The sequence below is a fragment of the Anarhichas minor genome, unplaced genomic scaffold (genome assembly GCF_050575085.1).
Source record: "Anarhichas minor isolate MPS153535 unplaced genomic scaffold, ASM5057508v1 ptg000009l, whole genome shotgun sequence".
Classification (NCBI taxonomy): Eukaryota; Metazoa; Chordata; class Actinopteri; order Perciformes; family Anarhichadidae; genus Anarhichas; species Anarhichas minor.
Window position 1 is genome coordinate 4,098,498 of NW_027466455.1, and position 18,869 is coordinate 4,117,366.

General features: G+C 42.8%; 3 protein-coding genes across 10 annotated transcripts in view; 1 reads left to right on the forward strand and 2 right to left on the reverse strand.

The window, feature by feature from the left end:
- map4k2 (mitogen-activated protein kinase kinase kinase kinase 2) overlaps positions 1 to 4,259 on the reverse strand; it is a 52,698-nt gene extending 48,439 nt beyond the window's left edge. For 2 of the 6 annotated variants that reach the window (XM_076087137.1, XM_076087136.1), the window contains exon 1: positions 2,976 to 4,259. In XM_076087137.1, coding sequence (XP_075943252.1) covers positions 2,976 to 3,068 — 93 coding nt within the window. In that variant the 5' untranslated portion in view covers positions 3,069 to 4,259. The remainder of the gene's footprint in view (positions 1 to 2,975) is intronic. The other 4 variants (XM_076087135.1, XM_076087134.1, XM_076087139.1 and 1 more) reach the window with 3 other exon arrangements.
- Positions 4,260 to 5,485: 1,226 nt separating this feature from the next.
- men1 (multiple endocrine neoplasia I) lies at positions 5,486 to 12,819 on the reverse strand. Its single transcript, XM_076087142.1, has 10 exons — positions 12,667 to 12,819; positions 10,868 to 11,351; positions 10,559 to 10,767; positions 10,155 to 10,283; positions 9,800 to 9,840; positions 9,615 to 9,702; positions 9,328 to 9,464; positions 7,981 to 8,125; positions 6,931 to 7,104; positions 5,486 to 6,795 (listed from the first exon to the last, which is right to left on the reverse strand). Exons 2-10 carry the CDS (start codon positions 11,301 to 11,303, stop codon positions 6,274 to 6,276), a joined length of 1,881 nt encoding a protein of 626 aa, XP_075943257.1. The 5' UTR covers positions 11,304 to 11,351; positions 12,667 to 12,819; the 3' UTR covers positions 5,486 to 6,273.
- Positions 12,820 to 13,624: 805 nt separating this feature from the next.
- The window catches only part of rtn3 (reticulon 3), a 29,698-nt gene continuing 24,453 nt past the window's right edge, over positions 13,625 to 18,869 (forward strand). The window contains exon 1 of one of the 3 annotated variants that reach the window (XM_076087143.1): positions 13,625 to 13,905. In XM_076087143.1, coding sequence (XP_075943258.1) covers positions 13,818 to 13,905 — 88 coding nt within the window. In that variant the 5' untranslated portion in view covers positions 13,625 to 13,817. The remainder of the gene's footprint in view (positions 13,906 to 18,869) is intronic. The other 2 variants (XM_076087144.1, XM_076087145.1) reach the window with 2 other exon arrangements.

Consider the following 18,869-nt stretch of genomic DNA (forward strand, 5'->3'; position numbering starts at 1 on the left):
GGTATGGCAAAAAAAAAAAAAAACTTTTGAATTCCTTTGAATTGAATAGACTGTATCTGGTCGAAGCCACAGGACAACATGGATCAAGATCAAGCTGACTTTCCTCTGAATAATAGCAGTGGAATGAGAGTCCATTGAAAGCCCACACAGTCACATGTCCAGAGGTTTCACCCTCGACTACCGCAGTTCCAGTTCCACCAAACCCACCAGCGGCAGCAGTGGGAGTGATAATGTGCTATTGTGTGTCACTGTATGCAGTGCTGGTCCCGTTCACAGCAGATGCACAGGCTGCAATATGTCCACATGTTACACAAGTGCAGAGACGGCTGTGGTAAAGTCAGCTGAACATTGCTCACGTCAGAATGTTTGGATTGAAGTTCGAACAGCGTTTTGAGTTCTTATGGAGCTCTTTGTGTGTACTGCAAGTAAATCATAGCTGCACCAAAAGATGAAGGAGTATGTGTGATGTGTAAGGGGTCGCTTGCTTTACTGTAACTGGCATCATCTGGTAAATGGTTGTAAATACGAATGGGACAACACTTTGCTGTAACATATCCCGTTACCATGACAACGTCAAAAAATAGTGTGTACAATTGTGGGTATTTATTTGAACTTTTTACTCCTTAATTTGAACATCTTCCAGGCTCTTTCCTCACAAGATGAGGTCATTTCAGATAATCTATTTACTCGATTTTGTCGAAACACCTAGAATGACAAAATGAAATGTTCGATGAAATAATAAATCTGTGTCATATAATGACACAGATGACACAGATAATGAACCCTTTCCCTGCGGAAAGGGTTTGAGAGTCCTCAAACACTCTGCAATTTGACAGTGGGACAGAACTAAACCCTCACAGACTTTGCGCCTCAAAGTCATTAGTAGTTGTATTCAGTGGAACCGCTCTGACAAAGCCACTGCACAGTGAAGCATTCAGCAGCTAAAGAGACTGATATTTTTCTCAGGAGGTGGTGGAGACCAAAGCAGAGCTAAAATAGAGTACACTTCTTTTCTAACAGATTTATTTACTCTACAGACTGTGAATCGGTGCCGACATGTGGGGAAAAAGGTCTCGAAGGTATTACAATCAGCGCTACTCACCAAAGTAAGAGTCATGGGTACATTATGAACAAACGTCATCTGGGATTTGGATTTAAGAGAGAACGAGTGAAGACAGGAAACAAGAAGTCAAAATAAAACTTGCCAAATTAAAGTTTATTTTGAAAAACACAACTCAATCATCTCACCCAACAGGTTCACTTCCAGACACTGGCAAATAACAGGACAAACCACAGTGGACAATGCAACATACAGGACACAAGCGCCTCTGCCATGCTTCTGCGAACCTGCTCTGTCTGTGGCTCAGCCCTCCAGCAGAGCTCACAGTGGAAGAATCTGTGAGGAGGAGCACTGAGCTGTGCTGGAGGCCTTACTGACACACTACGGGGCTTTTTATTTCACTTGTCATCCAGCTGTAAGAAGGCAGCACAGTTTCCGGAGCCGCTGTCGCACTGATTGAATGCTCAGCCCAGAACATAACGTGCACAGTTTGGCATGCCCATCATGCACACACCACCACTAAAAAAAAAAAAAAACTGGAGACACACTAGAAGAGTTCTCATGAGAATGAAACAAAAACGGCAGTAAAACGGGTTGAATCTGTGAAGACTTCTATCGCAGGCAGATGAAACATTGGTCTTTATAATAAAGGCCCTCCATGTTTCTGGTATGGGACGTAAAAGAAAGAAACAATACTAATTCTTGTGTTGCTTCTGCAGGATGCACAAGGCACCGGGGCGGTTTAACTGCACAGGATGTTTGCATCCTGACGCTCCAATCGTGACGTAAGCCAGTTTTCTACTCGATACATAGGTCAGATGATATTACAATATAATCTCTGATTATATAAATACATTCATCAACCTTCAGAGATTATGCCAGACTGTTTATATGTTGTGGTATCTAACATTTTAACATCAAGTGTGTTGATTAGTTAGATATAGGGCCACAAGTATGATTATTTCCTTAGTTATTCTGAAAATAACATATTTCAATTATTTTGTTTATCATAAAACGCCTGTATTTTGAAAAGTATGACAAAATCACATTTTTTTAAAGCCCACTGCGACCTCTATTAGATATGATGAATTCGACATCTTAAGAAGCAGGAATATTTGACATTTCTGCTGTCAAAGTGATTCATTCGATTAATCGGTCTATTAAAATTGTTGCAGATAAATTCCCGTCGAACAATTGATCGACTAATCGTTGCAGCTCTAGTCTGGTATTTTTATTCTGGAATCAGCAGAAAACAGACTATCCTGTCTGGGTACTTACAGTATCCATGTAATTAGAAATACTATGATATATATCAATATCACAATATGAAATCACATCATGATAGGAGATTTTATCAATTTTGCCCACCTGTATGAAAACTATATGAACCTGTGGCACAACTGATGCAACAGGCTGATGAAATACCTGCCTGTTTAAAAGGGATACGTCTATTTTATTAAGGGTTCAAATGGTTAAATGACTTTATTGTAATGACATAATGGCACACGCGCATACACACACACGCAGTGTTTTGTGTCTCCTTTCCACTGACTATTTCCCAAAGATCCTCTTAAATAATTTTGAGCTCTAAAGTATCTTTTTCTTATAATGTGAACATTATTTTGACATATACGATATATGATATGTATCGGATTGAGTGATCTGCAGGTGAAAAAGCAGTTTAACCCTTACAAAGACAATACGACACATCTCTTGATATTATATCTCAGGCTATGAAAACCTCCCAAATGCAGCACTATATTTGAAAATATATCGGACTTCTCCACAAACACTGTCACCTTGATGAGGAAGTGAGATAACTCCGATGTGTGTGAGCAGAGACAGAATCTCTGGTGGAGGGTGTTTTTTTCTCTCCGCTGCGGTGAAAACACGAGGAAACGTTCTTCTCACTCACCTTGAACACATCTCCGTAGGTACCGCACCCAATCCGGTGGACCAGCTCGTAGTCGTCCAAAGGATCCAGGAATGACACCCCTATCCTGTCCATGATCGGGGACTCCTCTGTGGTGGGTGAGCCTGGCGGGCTCTCTACTCACACATCCCGGCTGTAGTTGTCCGGGGAGAAAGCAGCAGCAGATGAACGCGCGATCACTGACTGACTGACTGACTAGTTAATATGAACTAATTGTCGCTGACTAATTGCTGGTGTATCGATCCGGCTGGCAGACGCGCGCAACTCCGCTCGGGTTGACACACTAGAGGCGTCTGTGTGCAAATAGTCCCGAGTGGCGCTGAAGTCAAATCACGCATGAGCGAAGTCACTGCACACTGTAAAAAAAAAAGAAGAAAAAAAATTCAAGACAAGTCGTTTACCTCTGTGAGCTATGGAAGCCTGTTTGTGCCAGAACAAGACAAATATAGCTGAACATTTAGACGTGATGACAAAAGAAATACCGTTAGTCATTATGATGATAAATATTGACAAAATAACGAAAAACTTATTTTGAGAAACCAACTATTAAATATCATTATTTTTAGAAATGAAGTAAACTAAATTCAAGAGTCTGTCAAACTTCCATTTTAAGAAGACAGAAATGTAGGAGTGAAAACTATTACATATCAAAGTCTATTCATTTTGACTTTGACTTAAAAAGCCAAACTTCTTTTTACAAAGAAAGAAAAGTCTTATTTGGATTTTACTTACAATTTATAAAAATGTCACAGTTTTGACTGGGGCTGCCTGCTCTTCCTCGATTAGTCGACTAATCTGTGCTAATCCTTATGCTGCATTCACACCAAACGCGTCGCGAATTATTCGCGCGAGTAGATTACATACAAAGTCTATGCACAGACGCGATGAGACTGTCGCGGCGCGAATCTGCGATGGCGCGTCGCGATGGACGTGAATTTGCGGCGCGATGGACGCGAATCCGCGTCAAACGCCAAATCGCCCCGACGCGCGAGTTGAAATTTTTCAACTTCTGCGAAATATTCGCGTTACCCCCGGCGCGATAGCCTATCAGCGTTGAGTTGCTCCCCCTGTCATCAGCGACGTCCTGCCGTTGCTGAATCAGAAACAATGGAGGAGAAATTAATAGTGGCGCGTCCAGCGCGTCCAGCGCGATTGGCGCGATTCACGCGAATGAACACTTGGTCCCCGGCGTTTTGACCGGTGGCGCGATGGACGTGAATATGCGGCGCGATGAATTCGCGACGCGTTTGGTGTGAACGCAGCATTAGTCAACGAAGACCTCTTTTGTCGATCACTTCTTTGAGCATGTCTTCTGTCTAAGAAACGTATGAGCACATCTCTGGTAAACACAAAATTAAAATGGCGCTTTTGTGTCCTTGTGGAGAAACTCAGTTTTATAGATCTGTCGACTAAATCAACTAATTGAGTAGTTGACAAAATTGTAAGAGTGTTAGTTGACTGAGAATTTCTTTCGTCGAGGACGGCTCTCATTGTGTAATATAGACTCAGAGTGTCATCATTTAAACTTACACCTTAAGAAATGTCCAATACTTTGGTTAAATGAATACCTGACTAAAAAAACAGCCTCAGCTGTAAGCTACTTTGTGTTTGGTGCTAAGCTAATTAGCAAATGTTAACATGCTAAGCTAAGGTGGTAAAAAGTATAACTGTGAGATAAAAGTCAAGAATTTGACTTATTTTCTCATAATATTGACTTCGTATCACATGATGTTCATTTACAAAGTCGACATTCTGATCTGTTAACTAAATAACTGACGAGCTGAAGTCAAAATGTATGTGCACACATCGTCTCATCATTTTGTCAGAAGTGTCAGAATCCTGACCTGTCATTTCATATCTTTGACTAAAGTCAAACATTTGACACATAATTCAAAATAGATCAAATATCTCACATTTCTGATGTTAAAAAGTCTGAATTATTGATTCAAAAATATAGACCGTGTGTCTCATTTAAAAACATTTCATATTTGTTTCTCTTGTGGTGGGAAAGGGCTGAATACTATTAGTCGTTGACTGTCTTGTATCACATCCACGTTCTCTTGAATCTGTTCCACATCGTGGTTTACATATTTTGTATGGTGTGCGTATTGATTCATGACAGAATGGAACTGTGCCACCTGCAGTCCCATTGAAGTTTGATTAGCATGAGCCTGCAGTCACCGGTAATCACTGATCAGTCTGCAACTGTAGTATCTCATAGACACCTCTGCTAAACCACAGCTACATGACAAGTACCAAACTTTTACTTTCCGTGCAGCTCCCTTCCTGCTCCTCATTTGTCTGCCTCAACAGTCCATTCATTTATGCTCTTATTTTCCTAAAGCTTGTTACAAACTAGGGTGTATGTGCACCATTGTCTTCATGCTAAATGTAGAATATACTTCTCCCCCTGCTGTGCAGCCTCTTACAGCTCAGTCACCTGTGAAGTAATGCCCTTATAATAACTTCTATATCTAACACACATCCCCACATTCTGTTTTTATCAGGTCTTTATTACTTGCAGATACAAAAAAAACAAGAACAAAAACCACAAGTCATCAAGCAAATAGGATGTAACAGGGGCCACCTAATGTGGCTCCACGGTCTCAACAGTGCATGGTCTTCCTGGTCTTCTCTAATCATTAGAAATAGGCCCGGTGTAGCTATTCTCCGAACTAAAGGCCGTCTACTTTAGATAAGAACAAAGGCAAAGTAAGGCAACATAGAGCTGGCAAGAAATAAGCTGTCGATAGAGCAGAAGTGGACAATGTTACACAGTAACTATCCTAAATGAATCACTTCCAAGGCTTCAGTCATGGACAGGGTCCTAACGGTACAAGTTGATATTTACACATCTGTACGCAGCATTCTGGTCATCCTCGTTACTTTGGCTTCAAAACATCCACATGTAAGTCAATGACAAGTTAGTAGTCAGTGTGCAATTGGCTGCCAATTAAAACACAAACTAATGACGAATGAGTGTTTACAATCTCTAGAAAACCAGACAGTTCCTCCAGAAAGTCGTAAATAAAAACAGAATGAAATGTTTCACTCCTTCCTTTTTAAACCTGATATGCGACGCTTAACTCGAGTGTTGCAAGTCAAATATATTGCTGGAATGAAGAGGATGTTGACTGAAGCGGGCGTCTGGATGAAAACACTGGTAACAAAACAGAACAAAAACGTTTCACAAACAAAAGCGAGGTTAATCGGGTCTCCGTGTTGCTGTTCACAGTATCTCCTCCCATTTCTCACCAACTCCTGCAACAGGAGTTGGCGTCTAGAGGGACTTGCGCTGCCGCTTCATGAAGGACATGGAGTAGTCCCCGGCCGGCGTGCTCTTCTGCCTCTTCATCTGGACCTGTGACTGGGCGGTGAGCTGCAGCTTGATGGCGCTGGAGTTCACCTTGGCTGCACACAGCAGCCCCTTCATCCCCTTCATCTTCTCGCTCTGGAAGGCGACCACGGGGCCGGCCGGGGACGGGGATGCCTGTTGCTGGGATGAGGGCGAAGAATCCGGGCTGGGGGACTTGGGTTTTCCTTCGGCGTCCCCGGCCCGCAGGCCCTGGGAGGAGCGTCGACGGCCCCCTCCCTCTCCTATCTTCTTGGGCTGGGCTGCTGCTGTAGCAGCTGGGGGCTGAGTGGAGGGGGAGGAGGGAGCACCAGGAGGAGAGCCCTGCTCATCCAGCTTGGACTCTCTCCTGGGTCCTCGTCTGCGGCCCTCCCGGGGGTCGTCGCTGGACATGTCGTCATCATCCTGGGACTCTGGCTCCTTGATGATGATCGACACCTTCTGGCGCACCTTTGGAATCGGACCACAAACCCAATTTTAGCTACAAAGCATCGACGCACATGTCGGCCACATCTCTCTACTGACAGTTTGCAATGGCTGCGGTCATTTTCAAGTTCAAAGGTGGCGCTATTCTGGGTTTCTCACCTGAGCATCAAAGCGGCTCAGAGACTGGACCAGGTAGGTGGCCCAGCCCACATGAAGGACTGGCGTGGGACTGCCCTCTTCCCATTTGCAGATGCCATCATAGAAACACAGCAGGTGGGCAAAGCATTCTGGGTCCTGGAGTGCTGAGAGGGCTGCTGCCTGCTTGGGGTGCTCCTGAAATCAGAGTACTGACTGTTAGTTAGTTTCACCCGGTATTAACGCGGGTGTAATAATGTATAGCTCTCTGAACAAGTCATTCATTAGCAAAAAGGGTTTCTCATTTGGTTCAGCTAAACAGCAGTTCTACCCTGCAGTAACAATGTAACTCTACAGGATAACTGCTTTGTGTGGTGCAACCTGTTTTAATTCAGTCATGCATGAATCTCCGCATAGCAAACACTTACATTATAACTAGGCTGCTGATATCATTAGATGTTCACCCCTCTACCTTGCTGTCAGACAGCCCTCTCTGACTGATGCTCTTTCACAGTCACGAGCCTCCATTGACAAAAATTGCAATTTTATCTCGCCCAACACAGGACTTGCTGGTCTAGTCAGCTGTCTCCAGCAGCTAGTTAGTTTGTATTTTTGTGTGACTTTGGTGAATCGGAACTAACCTTATAAAACACCAAAAAGACACGATCACACAAACAAACTAACCGCTCCAGCAGCGGTAGACTGGAAGCTCCCGTGTCCTGTCAGGTAAAATGAGTGATTTTGTGAAAGGAGTCTTGTGGCTTTGAATAGAGCATCGATAACAGCTTCAGCTCCTTGTTGGTAAGGGCTGTCTGACAGCAAGATAAAGGATGAAAATATTGTGCATCGCTATGCTCCCGTGCTGATACTCCTGTCTGTTTCTTCAAAGTCTACAGGAGGTAATACACGGACTATTTAGAAGTACCTCATACAGCCACACTTCAAAACAACTGAACTCTCCCTTTAATACCAGGTGGAGTCTCCAAAAAGCAAACGCTGTAAAACAAATGAGCGGACCAGATCTGAAGATGTATTGTGCTGGGTTGCAGCTCTTCTCTGGCTGGGGATACTTGCCTTGTCAGCTCCTTCCCCCCCTTCTCCCCCCTCCCCAGGACTCTCGGCAGCAGCGGCCGTCTCCTTCAGCAGAGTGGGGATAACATCGTTGGCAATGTCAAAGAACTCCTTGTAGATCTCCTCGTCCTCACGGAAATAGTTATACCTGCAAGAGCAGGTGAGAGGAGGACTATTAATAACAGTGGGGAGGGAGTCAGAATATGTTCTGCAAGATCAGACTGAGAATGTCATTTTACACATCAAATGGATTTTTATCTACTTCTGCTTTACAAAAGACATCATTACATCAAGTTCTTAAATTAAGAAAGGGCTGTTAGATGTCCTGCAGGGTAGAGGCAACATGTTGATTATTGAAGTCATTGCAACAGTCCAGACATGTGAACTCTGCTGCATAATCTTACTAAGAATCCACTGTTATGAAATACACACACACACACTCCTCCCTCTTATGGACGGCGCACAGAGGGCGAGCTGAAGTTGAAGAACAATGGGGGAAGCAGGAAAAGGAAGCTGATGGATGGGGAGGGAATGTGGCCTGGTGGGTCCGAGCTGGTATTTTTAACTGTGTGTTTAACGGGAGGAGAGAGCGCGAGGATGCTGGACACTTCCTGGCTCAGGAGCCACACCCTCTCACTCACTGGGACTGGAAAGCCACCACAGAGGACAATCTCAACCAGAACTTAACCTCAGCGGTCACATCACTTGACTTTAATACCTATCTTTTAGATTAGAAGGCTGAGAAATGCATTCTGTGTTCATTTCTTTCTTTTTTTGTGGTCACAACACAAGTCAGGGAAGATAGCTTTGCATTTACTGCCATCTTGTGGTCGCCTGGTGAAATAACAACTGAGGGCACCGGTTGAAGCCACACACAGGCCATTTTGAAAACAAACGATTTCTTCTATTCATTTTAAAAACAACTATGTCAAAAATATTGCTTGATGACCATTGCACAATAAAAGTGAGAGGAGAACTAAATGAAAAAGTAAGCATCTGAGCATCATTACGTCTCTGCTCTCTCTGTTAGCCCTGCTGGTCTTCAGAAGTTATTTATTTATAAATTGAATTTCTCTAGAATTCCACTCAAAAAAAAATAAACAAGAAATGGCATCAAAACAGCAGTGTACTGACAGAAAAGTCTGGATCTTTTTAATCAGTCTTAAAATTCACCTGGAACTGTTTTTAGAGGAGCAAGTCCTAAATCTATTGGTGTAATTATGCCAATTATTATTTTTAATGAAGAGTGACCCATACTTAAACACAATGGAATATGTAACAAAACTAATAAAACTAAATCCTAAACTTTAACCTGCGTCACACCAGTGTGTTAAAGCAGCGTGAACTCACTCCTGCATGACCCGAGCGGCCTCGGCCCAGGCCCTCAACGCCTCCCGCACAGCCCTGTGTCTGTAATGGAAACCAGCCAGGTACATGTAGGGGTAGATGTGCTCGTTGTTGTAGTGCTTCTGAGCAGAGCTCACAGCCTGAGAGACAGAAACACATGAAGAATTCCTATTAAATCATCAACCCGTTCTGGTTGGAATAGTTCAATACTGGAGCTTAAAGAAACATTTCCTCACATCCTACCAGTCTCACTGCTGTGTGACCTGGTGGATTCCTCTCTACAGACTAACCTTGAGGTGGATTTTCATGGGGTTCTCCTTGCCTGGGATTGGATCCTGATCTTCAAGGTCTGCCAGAGTGCCCATGGCCATAGGATACCTGGAACACAGTACAGGAGAGGAGGAGGAGGTTGTGGAGTTTAGCAGGCTTACATGTCACGTTTCATTTCTTATGAACTTCATCAACGCAAACTCACCTGTCCAGGTCGCCTCGATCATACAGCAACCACAGGAGTTTCTGTTAGATAAAGAGAGCAGGAGGAGTAACACAGACAGCTCATGAAAACGCATCTCACAAACACTAAGTGTCAGATTATAAACATTAACAACAATGTAAGCTGTAAATAAGAAACAACTGTGCAGAATGAATTGTGAGTAATTAAAGAGACAAAAGAGAAATTCAAATGGTTCCGTTTTAGACCGTCTCTGAGACATTTAGGTCACCGCTTCCTCCAGCCTCAACTGTGAAACTGACAGCTGTGGAGTGTTCCGGGAGATTAACAAAAACAGATATGTGACGACCCGCTGCTCGCTACAAGTTGCAGAGCTCACCTGTTGCAGCTGCAGGAGCTCGGAGCTGTCGGTGTGCAGGTCCAGCGAGGGGTTGATGGCACAGACCATGAAGGCCACCTCCATGTTTCTGTCACACTTCATGTAGGAGCCCTTCAGGTACAGCCAGCTCTGAGGGAGACACAGAAAGGAGAGGTTTGCAGGAATGTGGATATCAAATACGAGGCATTATTAATCGTTTCCTTCATTTGGAGAGGTTGAGGAAATAAAGGAGCACAAAATATCACAAATGGGACATTTACTCATAACGATATGTGTAAAAACATACTGGTCTGTACCCACCATAAAAATAACTGATGCCCTCTTTTTATTTATATTTTGTATTTTGAATTTGAACGGTGCTTGAGGGTTTCTTCTCGTCCTTATTGAGTGGAGGTAGGCCTCACCTTCTCGTTGACTCCCGCTGCCACTGTTTGCCCTCTCCGGTCCTCGTTGCCCTTTCCGTGCCAGGTGACCTCGGCCGTCTCTTCCCCGTTTTTGCTGAAAATCACCCAGGCGTGGTCCTCAGACAGTCCCAGGTGGACGTCCTTCAGACCCAGAACCTGGCAGGCTGCCACCACTGCGAATGCCACACCAGAGCTGTCCAGTTTGGTACCTGGTTCAGATTTAATAAAGAATTATTTCCATAAATTTGACAGCACTTTAAGTTTAAGTTGATCACGGTAACAAACACGGTAATCCTCGTGATGCGGTACCAGTGATGAGACTGAAGAGGGACTGGATGTGGGCCCGGTCCTTGAAGTAAGAGCGGCTTAGGCTGTTCCAGATCACATCGGACACTTTCTTCACCAGCTCCCTGCTGGAACCTGCAGCCGTCCTCCGGAACTGGGACAGGTCCACCGCGCCGCGGATCTGGGCCGTGAAGCGCTCGTACAGTGCAGAAATCATGCCCAGCTCTACCGTGGGGAAGCAGGAGTTGGGACAGTCCGGCTCCAGAGGCTCAAACCGGACCCCCGGAACGTTTATGGGGATGACCCGGTTTACGGCTAGGAAATGCTCGACAAAACCCAGGACCAGGGAGAGGAGGGCCAGGTCCGGCTCAGACTTGCGGAGCTCGGCGTCAAACAGCTGAACCACGCCATCGATCCCCCGCAGGGGGAAGTGCTTCTTCTGAACTGACTGCAAACCCATGACGTCCACGGTCGGTCAACTCCGATGCTCTCCTCAGTACCTGCCGTACTAAATGTTACACAGCAGTCAGTTCAACTCCACATCAATGTCACACACTGTAGAAAGTAGGTAGAGTTAAAAAAAGAAAAAGGCTCTGAAGAATCCTTCCTGATAAGGAAGACTGATTTGCTTTCTCCAAGCCATTGAGGACATAAATCTATAAAAACAGCTCAGAGCTGGCCACTGTAGTTTTATAGCCAACGTTACTCTCACGGGAGGATATGGAGCATTTCTGAGGGATTTTCAGTGGAGGAGTAATCCACATTAGGTGTATTTGGTGTGGCTGCAGGTCGTTGTATGTGGGATTGAGTCAAAATAAGCTAAAATGCATGTGTTCATGGTAATGAAGGAACAGTGAGGCTCATTGAACGTTATCGCTCTAGGACCCAGAGGAGGAAGATAGGTCCGGCTTTGACACACGCACAATACTTCTAATACTAGTAGATACATTCATTGTAGGTTTGGGTCTCCCCATGAGGTGGTGAACAAGTTTACAGAGAAGCCAGACTTGTGTCACGCTTTATTGAAAGAAAAGCAACATTTCTTGTCATAGGTTTTATCGAGCTAGTCTGGAGACTTGTCGGCATTAATAAACGTCCCGTTGATAATCTCAACGATAATAATGTTGCCCATATTACTATAACTGACGCACGCTTAACACATACAACATAAACCTAGTAGACACTGACCCGCAGCTGAGCAGCTTGACTTGTTGCATCATGCTGGTTACATCAATGCCGCTAACATGGGCTATATGGCGCTTTGGTGGGCGGGGCACTCCTACCGCTACTGATGTAGCGTTAACGTTAGCCACATTCAATTCAAAAGATGAAAACATCTGGGTTCGGGATGTCGTTCAATACGTTGATATGTCTCCGCAACATCACAAATACTTGCCGTCTTTCAATACAGACCGCAATATTGTTTGATTCATTTATTTGAAAGCCCGGTTAGCCGACGTAGGCTAACTAGCTAACTTTACTAAGTTAAGTTACTGTTAGCTACCCATTTAGGCTGGCTAACGGTGTTAGTTTGTTGAATGAATACTAACGTTACGCTGTTTATTAAGTGAGATACAGTAGAGACATATCCTGAACCAGAGTGAGCCACACACTGTGACTAACAGCTCCGTAGTAGCCGGCTGAATGACGGCTGTTTGTCAGAAGCAGCTAACAAGCTAACGAGCTGCTAGTTAGCTAAACTCACTTTTGGATAACGCTCATCAACCTACTACTCCCGCAAAATATATCGCCACAATATGCCGCTGAATAACTCTGAACTCTTTTCAGCATACAATCGGAGCAATGTGTAAGAGATAACTTACCCGTTTTCTCACAGCCTCAGCCACATGTTTTTGTTTGTGTCTCCCTTCTTTTGCCGCGCAGTTCAGTCTGCCCGATAGTCACCTGCAGTGTGCTCCCAAGCTCCACGTTTGCGTAACGGAGCAGATCTCACATCGATACGTCGGTGTTGAACGGGGATAGGCCCATCCCCATGGTTACAGCTCTGAAGCCCTGCGCACACGGGACCGTCTCATGTATGCTGGGAAATGTAGTCGATATGATCGTATTTGTAAACTCCACCAGTAGAGGGCAGTATGATGCTGATCTATAATATAGTGCTACAAAATGGAACAAAGGTAACCATTACATAATGGCAAACAAGCAACATTAAAAACACACAGTTTCGACATGTGTGTAGCCGTGAAGTCACTGCATCGTCATCATTGTTAAAAAACAGTTTTATCAATATGGCCATGGCTGGCTTTGTTACACAACTCAAACACACACCAGTTTATGCATTCAACCAATATTTATCCAGATGTATCTCATAATTGTTTGGTATAAATATTTTGATATGATTTACTCAAAATGTGTGTAATGCAGCCTATAACAGTTAATGTCCGAAACACAAAACCCCACTGTTGTTGAGAGCAGGTATGAACATAAACGATAACATGGTGTCTGTGTTCAAGAATATTCCTTATGCTGCATTCACATGCTGTCGAATTTCTCTATATCGCGTATGAACTTCACCACAAAAAGACAAACAGTTGAATTTTACTGATACAAAGGTCTCTGGAATATATTTTCAAACTGCAGAGAGGATGGCAGATAAGTAAACAAATGACAATTGGTAGTCTTTTTTTGTTATTATTTTATGTTATTGTACTTGATCTCAGATACAAGTCGTATTCATTAAAGTTGGTCCTCAGATGTAGGAGCCTGAGCGAAGACTTTGAACGTGTCCCATCCCGACATGTTTGGTTTCCGCCTCCCTAGTCCGCCTTGTTTCCTGCCATCTATGCTGCTCTGTCAGTGCTCGGACGTTGCGTTAAGGTGCGGATCCGAGTCTCGCTCTTGGGGAAATTTGAGTAAAGTCAGACGACATATACGTCTTCAAAGGACAGTAACCGACCATTTACATTGAGACGCCAGACATTTTATCGCCTGTGTGCAGTGTAACTACAGTAAAATGGATCCAACGACTCAATCCGCCCAGATATCTTCGTCGCAAGGGCTCGCCGATGGACAGAATTCTGCTAAAGAATCAAAGCTATCCGGTAAGAAACACACTAACGTTAAGTCAGCGAGCCAAATGTCACTTTTAACCAATTCCTTTACCATTAATTACTATTAAACCAAATGTGTTTCGTTTTTAATTGCAGGCATGAAGGATTTCACAGGTTTAAGTTGCGTCAATACCATAACGCAATAATTCAACTTTGAATATTTAAGCTGTAATGTAGAAACTCTTCTCTTTTATTTTGTGTGTTGTTGGCCTGTGTGTGGCTGATTAAGCGTGTTTAAGCTATAATTGGAAACACCTGTGATAGTGAACTTATCCGGACACACTGCTACTACATGCCCTATAGCTTTGGCCTGCCTCTGGGTACGGTATACGTCTTTTTACCTCGACAATGTCTTGCTAAACGTCTTTTTTAATGTCATAAGCGGAGCCGCAGTCGAATGTTACAGCCAATGTTGTAGAGCATGAGGCAAGACATTGAACTAAACCGTATATTCGATCAGTCAAGCAACGAAACCCAGAATAATGGGGCAACATTGCTCATTACTGAGCAGCGTCAATTTATCCAAAGGAGGCTAATTCATCCACGAGGAGACTGCGTGATTGGGGAAAAATAAAACAAAGGAATTAAAATACTTGCTTCTAAGGGCATTTGGTCTTAGCCAAATTGAAACGTTATCTTAATGACTGTTACTACTGCCTTGCGTCATGTTCTACTTGGTGGATATGTTTGTTGATGAGTAAATGCACGTTACATGACAGTTTTGACAATAACGTGTGGGGTGACAAAGCGTTATCGGTGCCAAATGTTGCGATGCGGTGCACTGCAGATGCATTGTTACTGGGCTACTGTGAAGGGAGGACCTCTTAAAGGCGCACTGCCCTTTTGTGTCTTGATCATGAAAACAGGCCCAGAACGAACCATCCAGCCTGAAGAGCTGCACTACCATCATTCCTGTATGTCTACTACCTGTCACCACCTCCAGTTTTCAGTGTTTTTTAGATTTTCAGGTTTCACAACCCAGACGAGCCTAATTAAAAACAAAGGAACACGTTTGTTTCCCATGGGCTAATTGACAGCTTATTGTGTTAGAGGGAGTGGCAGCTTCACTGTGTGTGTGTGTGTGTACGCAGCGTGTTTTGTGGCTGTGTGTTAAGCTTTCTGATTTGAACTCCATGGCTCAGTCAGCCACCTCATGTGAGCCATTTGAAAATCCTTCAAAAGCGATGTTCTGTTAATCAAAGGGATTGTAGGCCTTGAAGAATGATGCCACATGTGGTCATGGGTGTGGCTCGTGATGCCTCACTGAGTTTCGATTTGGTCTTGAAAATTGATATCAATAAGGAGAGGAATGCAGAAATAAAATAAAAGAGTAATAGAAAGCTACTGGGACACAACAGGAAGCGCACACATTCACATCAGAAAGCACTCAAGGCCATTATTTTCCATGCTTTCAATCATGTCATGTAACATATGAGTAAAAACTTATGACAAAATTGACCGAATAATAATTTATTAGTCTCACAAAATTAGCAGCCATGAGCGAGTTTGGAAATTTTGGTGCTTGATGATATCTCATGCAGGATAGTTTTTTTATAGCCCGGAATTAATTCACTAAACTTACATCCCTGTATGTTAAATAATTAGAGGTGGGGCACACAGCTGTGGCATACACTACACAGGCATGACAGCTAGTTTTTGTCTGCCAATTTCAAAGGTAGACTCCAGGAAAGATGTCTATAAAAATGAATAGTTTTCTGGCAGCTCAGAATGATCACGGATGTTTTTTCTAAACATTCCATGACGGATAACAGACCTTGCCCTCTGCAAATCTGAGTCATTACAGCACTGCTGAGTCACTGCAAAATATGGGCTTTGGGCCCTACTCTGCCTCCATGTCAAATGGAAACAGTGTTTGGATCTTCCCACTCAGACATACTTTGAAGCTTAGCAGTGTTGGCACTGGATGTCACTTTTGTCAACTTCTGTATTTTAAGACATATTGACGTGAAACCCAAAAAATGAAGATTTTATTCATTTTATTGTGAAATCATCGACCACAAATGATTATTTATGGATTGGAGTGTTTTCAGGCAGACAGGTTTGATAAGATTCACTGTTTCTTTGAACCAACATTCACTATGATGTAAAAGAGGCAATATATCTGTAAAAGGACAGGAAGATCAGTCAAGCTGGGTGAAATATGAACAGTCCCTGTATTTTCATATAGCATTATTTATTCATTTATTTATAGTCATTTACTTTAGCTGCATATAACCAGGCCTTAATTGGATACAGGCTCAAATCAAAGACATGTTCAGCCTAATTCCCTTATTTATAGGTATATTTGATCACATTTTAGAAGAAGCTTCCCTCTTCTCTGATCTGAACCTGTTTTAATTTGTTATTAATTAAAAACTGGCATGAATTCCACCAGTGCAATGACAGAAATGTTTTTCATTCACTAGTTTCACAGCACTTTCACTTAGCTTTTTTTCAGTTAAGCTACTCAATAAAACTGAACACTTCTTGAACATATGTTTCACATTAAAACCTGCCACTGTATTTTAATGTGAAACATCTACAGGAAGTGTGGATTTGTAATGATAACTTAATCAAAGATCATCTTTCCTGTCTTGGAAGCGGGGCCTCATGTATTTATTTTTTATTTTGCTGACATTAGATATTTACTCAGCTAACCGCCATAGTTAGCATCACGAAACGTACATTGAAGTTAGCTTAAAATCTTGACACAGTTTGACTAACGTTAGACAAGTAAAACTGTCTTGTCTCTGGTTTAACAATAACAAAACAGCTAAGTCAGAACAATTGGAAATAATAAGTCAATAAAAAAGATTATTTCTCTCTAAAAGAGTTTTCAGTGGAGTGATGAGTACGGCACGGTTCTGTTCATTTCCATGATTCTGGAACTACTATTATTAAATACTGAATTGTCCTAAAATATTGCCACATAACGGATATCGAGGTATTCTGTCAAAGATGACATTTAGTCCACATGGCCCAGGCCTGGTACTGCCTAGTATTTTCAGTAGTAAACTACACTAGTTTTATCTTTCAGTCGGTGGATGTCACTGCTACCAGATGGCCCGGCCTGCCTCTCCTGTCTGTAGCTGAGCCCGTTTCACTTGACTCGCACACTGATGAGTGACACTAGTCACAAAGGAAGTGGCACACTTCAAAATGAGGACCTTATTTCTCAAACTACATTGCATCAGATTTTCAGAGGAAGTTCGCCATTGAATCAATCCATGTATTGCTGCGTTGGTTGTAATCTCACAATCGAAAACAGGTTTTTTTTAATGAAAAGTACTTATCAAAGGTCATTATCGTGTCATAGATTGTTGCAGAGACTTAAACAGTGATCCTTAGCTCACAGTTTGATAACTGTAGTTGCCTGTTAAGCTGTCTCTGGGCTCATATTTCCTCATAGGAATGTTCTCATATGAGCAGTCTAACCTTTTATATTGCTGGAGGCATCAAACCCCACCTTTCAGTTTGATCTATTACCTTTCAGTGAGCTGAACTGAGGAAAAACAGATTATTTTCCCCTGCTTTGGCATTGTTGAAATCACAATCTACCATTTAGATGAGTAAGCATAACTCCAATTACTGTCGTTCGTTAGTAGTATCCCAAGCGCAGCGATGCACAGCTCTACTAATAAACACACCCTACCTTCCTAAACTTGCAATCTGACTGGAAATATAGGTTCCATGCTGGTTTACTTCTATTCAATTTATTCTTATCAATATTGTGAAATTAACTCGTATATCAGTGAACCGAAAATGCTTTTGACTCATCCATCAAGAAAGGTGTTCAGTGTAAAGCACCTAAAAGTGAAGCGCACAAGCGAAGCTTCAAGGAACACCGAGTTCTCCACCCCACCCCCCACTCCCTGCTGGAGCGGACCACATCACTGAGGTCACAGAGGCAATGAGATAGCCCTCAGGGGTAGACGGTACAGGGTAGCGAGAGCAGCAATGGCAGGAATGGCAGTAGACCCGCCCTGCACCATCACTTCCACAAGCAAATGAGCTGGACACGCCCAAGGCCTCAGTGGAAAGCTTCCAACTGTTTTTTTTATTGTCAGGTTTAATAAATAACTGTACTAATAGGAATCTACACTATGACTGAAGGCAGTCTAACTCTTGTCACAAAAAACAAAACATTTCTACAACATAGCTTAAAGCTGCATAATCCAGATTTTATATATTATCAATGGACACCTTAAATTTGCCAGTGGGACAGACCCAGTTGGACATCTATACTAACTTCTAATATGTTTAGTCTCATTCATGTATTCAGCTTTCTTTTCTCTCTGCTGTGTTCAAAACACCATCACATGCATATGTTAGTGTGTTTTTCAGCATTTTATAGAAAATGCCTTCTTCCATAATAACATACCATATGTGTTTTGTTATTATAGTCACCTAACTTCATATGCATGTGCAGATTTGTCTACAGTGACAGTGTTTGTGATTCTTAAATTTCATTTTTTATTATGATATTTATGCACATTTTTAATGTGAACAGGGTTGTTAATTCTTGTGAATTAATTTTCATATTTAGGTCTATATATTTTTTAGCTGCCCGTATCTTTTCTCATCCCTCTTTAATTCAACATCCAATAATTTGACAAATGTGGAACCACAAGTAAGATTTAGAGCTGGCACTGCACTTAAAAAGTGAAGGTGTGGTGCGTTCAGATGGTAACAGCCCCATGAATGTGAGAGAAGGAATGCTGCACTGCAAGGGCACACCAACCCCAACCTACTCAGCATGTAGAAACTCCAACTGAGCTGAACCTTAAGCCCCTCCCTTAGTAAACCTGAAACTCTCACACATCTTCAGTCCGTACCCATGACTCAAGATATTTCTCTCCTGGCATTCTCAACCGAATGAGGTGTGAGCTTCCTCTTCTCCTCGAAACCAGAGCAGTCAAGTTCTTCACGATAAACTGGAAAAGACCATTTATTTA